The following is a 9,926-nucleotide window of genomic DNA, read 5'->3' as shown; positions in this document are numbered from 1 at the left end:
TGTTATAAAAATTTTATGGTTTCACATGAACCACAACACTTCATTCCTTAGCTACTTCATCATCCACATAGTATACAAGGTGAGTTTCTGATGCCAATATATACGGTTCATCGTCTTCTTAATCACCAGTGTGTATCGGATGAGAAAAATTAACGCTGGTAAGGTTCAAATGGTCTTGTTTGATGCCTCTGGTGGTAATGATATCAACCCAAACACATTTGAACAATACCACTGTGAAATGACAGCTATAATTCAATTCAATTATGTCCATAATTTTTCCATAATACGGAACACTACCAATAGCCACTGTATTATCACGCATGCTTGCATAACTTCTTGTATTAGATGATACATATACTCCACTATTTTAGGTTTTTAGCTTGTATTCTTTTTTGATAGTTTTAAACTTGTAACCGTTAATGTTGTACGCCCCAAAACGTCTTGCCTGAAACATGGGAGCGCATGCAAGCAACTTCATTTCTTTTGAATGAAGCATACTTTCCATTGGAACCTGGCACCACATAACATTCATGCTTTATATTAAAATCGAATTTCATAAAGTACGAATTCTAGGCTAAAAACACATTGGTAAGTGTTTGTGGTTAACATTTCTTTACGTAACCTTATGTAAAAATTATGTAGCCTTCAATTGTATCATTGAGCTGTTTTGTAATTTTTTTTTTGCAGAAATTTACTAGTTTATGAATTCAATTAATATTCTAAATTAATTATTTTTGTTCAATATAATTCTAAATGATTTCATATTGCCTTAAAGTTAGATCCATGATTAGAGGAGCTCAGATATCACGTGAGCAACCACGTGATAGAGCTCCTCCATTTTTGTCCTCAGCTAATAGAGCTTCGGCATCCTGTGTCAATGAACCATTTTGTGCACCGCACAATGATAAAAGGCTCGCGCCATCAAGTACAGCTGATGACCCTCAAACTCCCACAGAACGCACAAAGACTCGGCATCGCGATGAAGTGGCTGATCATCAATCAGAGGATGAGGATTACAACCCGGAGGCAGATGAATTTCAATCGTTTGATGACCATATTGATGACTTTTTTGCTGCCCAATAAGCCGAAGATCAGAGCAACAACGAGAAGCATAAAGATACATATTATTGGGAAGTTACTGTCATCTGTATACTTTTTTTTCTTCCTATTTTAGTTAATATTTATTTGAAAAGTCCTTTACTTCTATCTCCTTTTTGTGCAATGATTAGATAGTACTTTTTTTCCATACACTTCTTAGAGGACTGCATGAGAAAAGGGTCTAAGTTGAACGTGAAGGAGGCTATAGCACTTCTTTCCAATACAAAGATAATACTCCTATTTAACAAAGGGTTGCAACCAATTGGTCTGGCAGTTGGATTATTAAGTGGTTTTTTAGGGAGTTTAGGCGGCGCTGACTATTCCCAATTTCCCATATGTGAAGAAAGTTGGAAGCACGTGAACAAAGCTAAGAAGGAACATGCATACGACATGAATAAGGTACATCTTTTATTTTCAACATATTAAGAAAATTTAGTATTCAAATTTTTTTGGGTAAGAACTTTTGCATGGGTAAATTATATTGCTAGTTAAATTTTCATATTTCATATTTCACATGTTTATGTTAGCATTTATATCTTATATGTAATTGCGACTTCTTGTACTGGATGTGAGTGTTATACTTTTTCAATTTAAAGTAGCATGTTTTGGTTATTGATATTCTTCAAATTACCGATCTTATGCTTGTTGATTGGTTTTGGTCAATGACAATGGCAAATAATTACAGCGGGTCTTTCAGTATGAGCATGATGCCAGAGGAAAGATAAAGTGGGAAATTATGCAAAGGATAGGAAAAAACTGAAAGGATATAAGACACAACTTGTATCATAAGTTTCATGAAGAAACAAGGACTCTTGAGGAAAATCTTAAGCATTGCTCTTCAGGAATAGAAGAAAATCACTGGAAATAGTTAATTGAATATCGCCAGAAGGAAGAAACAAAGGTAAGCCTTGGTAATTTTTATTATTTCCACGAAAACATACATGTGTATACATAATAGACTCCTTACATTTTATATTCAACATCTCATTCTCATTTATATTTGTTCTGTTATTTTTTCATAGAAAAAGTGTAAACAAAACGCTTTAAATCAAAGTAAGCAACTTTACACACATACTGGGAGCTCCAAAACATTAGCAAGAAAAAAGACGAAGTGGTAATAAATAATTATTTGCTTTGAGATTTTGCTTAATCTTCCTGAATATGGTGTTGTTATTTATATAATTATGTCGATATCAACATTATAAGAGAAAGTACAAAGAAGGCCCGTTGGTAGAGGAGAGTTGTTTATCATCACTCATAAGAAAAAAAATGGCTCGTATATCCATGTCGATGCGCATGTTGTTGGTGTAAGTAATGTTTGAAAATTTTAAACTTCTCTTATTGTATATATCATGCTAATTTTAAATCATCATAACCTAATTTCTTGTATATCTATAGGAAGCAATTGCGAATATCGTGAGCCAAGATGGATCCTCTAAGAACCTTTCACAAAATAATTTGCTAGCACAAGTTCTTGGAAAGGAGCACCCAGGACGAGTTCGTGCCTTAGGTGTTGGACCATGTCCCACCCAAATTTTTGGTAATGCTGCTGCACAACCGTCGGGTTCTAGTGTACTAACTGAAGAGTATTAGAGGATGATTGCAAAATTAAAGGCTGAGGTAGTAGAAGAAAAGGCGAAGAGACAATCGACAAAGAAGCTTTTAGGATATCTAATCTGATAGCAAGGAGACGATTTGCCCTCTGACGTTGCTGAAGAGCCACTACAAAAAAATGGTTTAAAATGGCATTTATATTACGGCGGTTTGAAGAACCGCCGTAATATTCAAACATTATGACATTTTTTGTTGCTGCCGTAACTGACTTTCTATTTGGTGGCGGTTCTAGTGATTATGGCAGTTTTAAACCGCCATTATCCCACATATATAAAATGAAAAAAGCAATCCCTAACTGAAACACTGTGAATATACGTTAAACGGATGCCTCAATCTCGCTTCTATCTCTCCCTTGTCGTCCTCCTCAATCCATTGCTACCACCACCGCTTCGTCTTCAACTGTCGAAAGTTCCAAGCCACACACTCCTTCTTTCCCATTGTCGAAGTTGTTTTCCCATAGTCACTGTCCCTAGCTAGTGCGACGATCTCGGATCTTCTTTCGGATCTCGGATCTTCTCCGGCGACGACCTCCTTCGGCGACATCTCCTCCCGTGGTAATCTCCTCTAGTGACATCACCTCCAACTTCCTCTCCTTTCCGTCCTAGTTCTGCGCCTTCTCCGCCAAAATCCTCAGCGCCTCCCTCAGCGTCTTCTCTGGTGACATCTTTCTATTGAAGATCTCTAAAATCCAAGCCATCACAAGCAGAACAAGCACAACTCTCCCATACTTCCTCAGTTCTTCTATAAGTATTATAGATCTCTCTCGTCCTTTCTCTTGTCCCTTCTTTAATTTTTTATTTTTATTTTGCGGTATAATAATATAATTAATTACTATATATTTGTTCTTATATTGATTGTTCAATTTGATTAATAATTAAAGTTTAGGCATGAAATCTTAATTGTATGATTGTTAGGGCTTTGAGAGATAGGAATTGTAGCTTATTTTGAGTTTTGAGCACCATGTGTTTGTTTTTATGTGTGTGTGATGGTTAATGTGTCTAAATTGGTGGTTTTGTATATCAGCTTTTGTTGTGCTTCTAAATTGGTGGTTTAATCTCTCCTTCATGATCTTACGTGGCTGAATTATTTGTAGAATGTGAGATTTTACAATTATTTTCTAAACTATTGTATTATTTATATTTTATATTTTATATTCTAACCAATAAGTTTTCTTTAATGCTTATAGAAAACTTTTTTTGCTGCCAGCTTCAAAGCATGAACCAGATGGCAGAGTAATCTTGGTTGAATTCGAAACCCTTCGGTTGTTGAATACATATGCTCCAAATAATGGGTGGAAAGAGGAACCAAACTCATTTCAAAGGAGAAGAAAATGGGACAAAAGGATTCTAGAATTTGTTACACAAAATTCAGACAAGCCTTTGATATGGTGTGGGGATCTAAATGGGAGGTAGCTAATCTCCATTTTCCTTTTGTCTCTGGCAATATGAGATTAATAAATTTCAATCTCCTTGTTTGGTGGCATACTTTTCATTATTGTCGTTGTAGCTATGAAATAAATTCAGCTCTTTGTTAGAATCTATGCCATGAAGAAAACTGAAATTCAAACAATTTGAGAGGATAACTAATCAAAACTAATCTGAAGTTTACTCCAAATTTAATTAAAGCACAAGTTTACTTATTAGTTTTGAATGATTTTAAATATAAGGCTGTGTACATTCTCCCTAGAGCCCACCAAGCAGGATCCTTGTGCGCTGTTGTGCCCTTTCTTTATGGATTTTATTTGCTTGTAATATTTTATTTATTACTTATTTGATTTTCATTTATATTTGCATAAAATTGCTGCAGGACCTTACCCAAGAATACATGATCCGAAGTTGAAAGAAAGGTGAACAAGTAGATCTATTCTTTATGTTTTCTGTTTGTAGAAAATTTTTTTAAGGAATTTACTAGAGTTGTTTGATTTATTTATTTATTTATTTATTGTCAGTTCACTATACCGGGACTCTGCTTGATGGCACCAAGTTTGATTCCAGAAGAGATATGGGAGCCCCTTTCACGTTCACACTTGGACAAGGTGAGTGATGTGCTTGCTTTAATCTTTGTTGAAAGCTTTGGAATTTGGAAGAGTGACTGCTTGATTGGTTTATGAAATGATTTAGCTGTTAGCAATGCAGGATTGTTTGATGGATTTTGTGTTGTTTTGATTGTTAATTTGAAATCAACTTTGTGCAGCTGATACTACTAATGTGTAGCTGATTTATGAGATGCACCTCTAGTCATCATTTAATATATTTCTAAGTGACACTTTCAAATATGTAGGGCAAGTAATTAAAGGATGGGATGAAGGTATTAGAAGCATGAAGAAAGGTGAAAATGCCCTTTTCACCATCCCACCTGAGCTAGCTTATGGTGAATCCGGTTCTCCTCCCACAATTCTGCCCAAAGCAACTCTTCAATTTGATGTTGAGCTGTTGTCTTGGACTAGTGTGAAGGACATATGTAAGGATGGTGGTTTGTTTAAGAAGATACTTGTTGAGGGAGAGAAATGGGAGAACCCTAAGGATCCTGATGAAGTTCTGGGTATGCATATTTCTCATATTTGATTTCTCCGTTAGTTCGTCGACATCTGTACCTTACTATGTGTTGCCCTCTTGGTGCCACAGTTAATTATGAGGCACGCCTTGAAGATGGAACACTTGTAAAGAAATCTGATGGGGTAGAGTTCACAGTAGAAGACGGTAAGTGTGGCACACATCTTTGTTATCTCAATTTATACTTATGCTTGTGTTGTATCTTATGTTAGTCGTTACTTTATGATAGGTCACTTTTACCCTGCATTGTCAAAGGCCATCAAAACAATGAAGAAGGGACAAAAAGTAATTTTGACTGTAAAGCCACAATGTGAGTTGTCAATGATTTGGTGATTTTTTATTTTGTGTTTCGGCGAAAGATATGAATGCTATTTTGTTCATAACTTCATTTCATTTTATTATGAGGTTGAATTAGTATCTTTTATGAAGGTATGCCGAAAACTGAGACTTGTGAGATCTATTAAGATTTGGTCATATTTGTGTTTCAATTTCAGTGGAAGAAATTATATTTTTGTAAAGTAAGACTTGCCAATAATTTAAAAATTGGGTTGAATTGATTGGTTGAACTGTTCAGAACGTGGGCCATGTTTTTAGTTTGAAAAATTTCCAGTTCAATGACAATTCAATCACAGGTTCTCAGAGATATGATCAGTACAAATCCAAATAGAGATCCTGTGATTTAATATCCATTTTCGGTACTTTGGTTTTTAAAACGTTCATATTAAGCATGCAACTGCTGTTGGACATAATTCCAAAGAAAGTACTGATGAGTGATTATTTGAAAAAAATAGCATAATAAAACTGCACTTTCTTATATTACCTGCAAATTCCAGATTTGATATGCTTCTCCTTTTATGCTTGTTTTTATTCCTATATACAAGTTACTTGTGAATTAGAACCATCTCTTATATACTAATTAATTTTCGTCAAGCCTTGCCAATTGAGTGTAAAAGATTAATTGGATTTCTCTACTCATTCTTAAATCTGTTTTGCATATCCTCCCTAAAACATAGGAGCAGTCAAATATACAGTAACTTTGGGGAAATCTGTCTAGAGAATTGCTGTTCTTGGCACAAAAGGCAAAATAAGAATAATGGCATACCATTTTACTATCCCGTTTTATCCATTCGTTGTATCTATTCATATACCCACATTGGAACAATCTTCATGATTTCTTATAGGATAAGGAATCTTGGGACATAGAAACTCCAGAGAAAATTGAAGCTGCTGGTAAGAAGAAAGAAGAAGGGAATGCACTGTTTAGAGCTGGTAAATATGCAAAAGCTTCTAAAAGATATGAGAAGGTAATCATGCACGCACATATACAGGAATATACACATATATTCAATTTCAGTTTCATTGTAATTTGAGGCTTCTACTATTAAAACCTTTTTGCAGGCTATTAAGTTCATAGAATATGATACCAACTTCAGCATTAAAGAGAAGAAGAGTGCCAAGGACTTGAAGATTGCTTGCAATTTGAATGATGCAGCTTGCAAGTTGAAGTTGAAAGATTATAAACAAGCAGAGAAATTGTGTACAAAGGTATGGCTCTCGTATCACATCTTGTATAGTATCGACCCTTGCATAATAAACAACTTTTTTTGTGTGCGGACATTCAGGTTTTGGACCTTGAGAGCACAAATGTGAAAGCACTCTATAGAAGAGCACAAGCATATATCCAGTTAACTGACTTGGATTTGGCAGAATTTGATATCAAGAAAGCACTTGAGATTGACCCTAATAACAGGTATATTTTCTGTTTGCAATTTACTTATATTTAATCTCACCTCTATGTGACTAGACAGTTGGCATCCATTTGGTGTGATGCTCATCATTTTTTGTAGAGGAATTTTCCTTTTCCGCTGATATGTTAAGACATAGAAAGCTATGATTTTTCTCTTATCCTATATCTTGTGTTATTCATCTCTCCATATTAATGAATCTTTTCTTTTAAGGTGCATGTTATTGTGAAGGGGAAAAATGGTGAAGAGATGAAGATTTACTCTCATAGATAGTTAGATACTAGTTTAGGAAAATGTGTCATTTTATTGTTATTAATTTTTAAAAATAAATTTATACACTTCTCTTTACACAAATTTCTTTACCATAGAATTATCCTATTAACATTCTTCATTGATTTGTCAACTACAGCTTCAGTTGGATTGCCAGTAATGCATAATAGTAATCTGTACTCTGCATTATTATCGGTTTCTGATGATGATGATAGCAAGAAGGAGAGCATCACCGATCTTATTAATGGTAAGTCTAATTATAAGTCCCAAGGAGAAAAGGCCATTCATCTCATACCCTTTGTGCTTTTCCTTTGTGCTTTCGTTCTTTGGATTTTCTCTCATCCCTGAACCTTATAATAATGTACCCAAAAGATCAATAATATATATATATATATATATATATATATATATATATATCTTAATTATTTTTTTCTGCTTTCCATATGTCATTCATATCCATATATAATTAGAGTGTATTTCATCTTTTTTGTATACATATACACTTAGTATATGATCATTTTCTGAACTTGAGTCATTTTCTATCTCAGATTCTCTTTACAAGATGGAGCAAGAAACAAAGATGTTGGAACAAGTTCCCGGGATAAAACTCACACAAGAATGCCGTTTTAACCAACCAAAACGCCACTCTGTCAGGGTAATAATGGCGGTTCAAACTGCTGTTTTAACCTATCCAAAAACTGCCATTTTAACCCTGGAAATAACGGCGGTTTGAACTGCCATTTTAACCAACCAAAATGCCACTCTGTCAGGGTAATAATGGCTGTTCAAACCGCCATTTTAACATATCTAAGAACCACCATTTTAACCCTGGAAATAACGGCGGTTTTGAACCGCCATTTTAACCTATTCAAAAACCGCCGTTTTAACCCAGGAAATTGTGGCGGTTTTCAAAAAATCGCCGTAATAACCAGAATGGCACCCAGAATTACGTCGCCTTACGAAACTGCCATTATTGGTAATAATGGCAGTTCAAACCACCGTAAATACCAAAAAAACCGCCGTTTTTACCATAATTTTTTGTAGTGAGCTGGAATATTTGGGCAGTACACCAAGCTCATCGCACGCAAGGCCATCTTCTTCTGGCAATCATAACCTGCAACAAAAATAACGACTTTCAGTCAATGTTATTAGATACTATTGAATTTATTAATGGTTTAAATATTTTATGTTTATTTTCTTGAAATTATCAAATTTTACTTTATATTAAATTATGCACTTATGACAATTTCATTATATATGTTATGTTTGCATATATATATAATTTAGTTTGTTATGTTATTTTGTTGTTTTATTTGGTTGGAAGTTATTTAAATTAATCAGTAATTAATAAATTAAAGTTGAATAAAACAGACAACTATAAAAGAGGCAAAATAATGAAAAAAGCTAAAACTTTAATGGGAATCCGGAATTTGGTGGCGGTCGCAAAACGATTGTTGTTTTCATTTTCCTGCTATTTAGCGGCGGTTTGCAAAATTATTATACATTTTGCAAACCCCCTATGGCAGCGGGTAATGATCGTCGCAAAACCATTTCTTATTACGTGGCGGTTATTCCAACGATTAGCTAAAACCGTCGCTAACCGCTTGCCTGCGGCCGATCTCCCAGCGGGTATTTAACCGCCGCAATATGTTTAATGGCGGGCAAAAACCGCTGCAATATGCCTCCGGAACTGCCGCTATTTGTCGGTACTGTTGTAGTGTATTGTTTAAATTAATAAGTGTATGTGATTTTATTTTGAGAACTTTTATAGATTTAGTGTTTTAACACATGAGTAAACTAGATAATATTGAGGTAACACAGTTTAGGTTAATTGACAAATTAGTAACATGAGTTAGGCGTATAATTTACTCATAGTGAAAGTTAGATAACTAATTACTTTGATTTGATTAGTTTACACCATCGGAGGGCAACACAGAGACTCCAAGGACAACCATCCATTAATTGCTGGTAACGTACGTGGTACTTTAACCGATCGGACTCGACTACTCAATACTCGGCACTTCCCCGGATGCTGTAATTCTTCACATCTTGTAGCACTGCCTCTCTGCTCTGAAATTTGTAACCAACCCGAAACTCTACACTACCGTCGGTATTGTAATTGTTGGCAACCATATTCGAATACAGAGTATCCTCATGCATCACATCTAATTCCAAAATATGATAGTGGCTGGGTACAGATGATAACTTTGGAGTTGGAGGTAGAGTAGGCAAAAGGTATCTAACTGATCCACCAACAGGAGTCTTAGGTATGAACTCATTGTCGTCGTCATCGTCAGAGGAACCACTTTTTTGGCTATCGATAGGGGTTGGCATGGTTTGGATTTTTAAAAATCCAAACTGGATTCACTTCAGAACTAGTTTTGTGGTTCATGAAACCAAACCGGAACTGGATTGAAGAGAAAAACCAGTTCTAAATCGGTTTGAAAAAACAAAAATCGATTTTAAACCAGTTTTAGAATTTAAATCCAGTTTTACTTACAAACCGGTTTTAAATCCAATTTTTTAATATCCAAATCTAAAATTTGGTTTTTTTTTTAAAATCCAATTTTAAAACCAGATTTTTTAACCAAAAATCCAGTTTTAAAACAAGATTTTTCAACAAAAAATCCAGTTTTAAAACTAATTT

At 34.7% G+C, this 9,926-nt stretch overlaps 1 protein-coding gene across 1 annotated transcript; it reads left to right on the top strand.

Annotated features, from left to right (window-relative positions):
* The first annotated feature begins 4,113 nt into the window (after positions 1-4,113).
* Positions 4,114-8,867, top strand: LOC112733280 (peptidyl-prolyl cis-trans isomerase FKBP62-like). The gene is made up of 12 exons (XM_072210648.1): positions 4,114-4,120; positions 4,519-4,558; positions 4,626-4,747; positions 4,993-5,253; positions 5,337-5,432; positions 5,494-5,574; positions 5,680-5,693; positions 6,446-6,568; positions 6,663-6,809; positions 6,887-7,025; positions 7,419-7,526; positions 8,806-8,867. Exons 1-12 carry the CDS (start codon positions 4,114-4,116, stop codon positions 8,865-8,867), a joined length of 1,200 nt encoding a protein of 399 aa, XP_072066749.1.
* Positions 8,868-9,926: the final 1,059 nt, after the last annotated feature.

The sequence above is a fragment of the Arachis hypogaea genome, chromosome 13 (assembly GCF_003086295.3).
Source record: "Arachis hypogaea cultivar Tifrunner chromosome 13, arahy.Tifrunner.gnm2.J5K5, whole genome shotgun sequence".
NCBI classification, from domain to species: Eukaryota; Viridiplantae; Streptophyta; class Magnoliopsida; order Fabales; family Fabaceae; genus Arachis; species Arachis hypogaea.
This window is presented reverse-complemented; position numbering and strand designations above follow the sequence as displayed.

Coding starts and splice junctions, on each gene's coding strand:
- LOC112733280 (XM_072210648.1), top strand. Junction 4,748..4,992: donor CACGTTCACACTTGGACAAG/GTGAGTGATGTG, acceptor TCAAATATGTAG/GGCAAGTAATTAAAGGATGG. Junction 6,569..6,662: donor CTTCTAAAAGATATGAGAAG/GTAATCATGCAC, acceptor ACCTTTTTGCAG/GCTATTAAGTTCATAGAATA.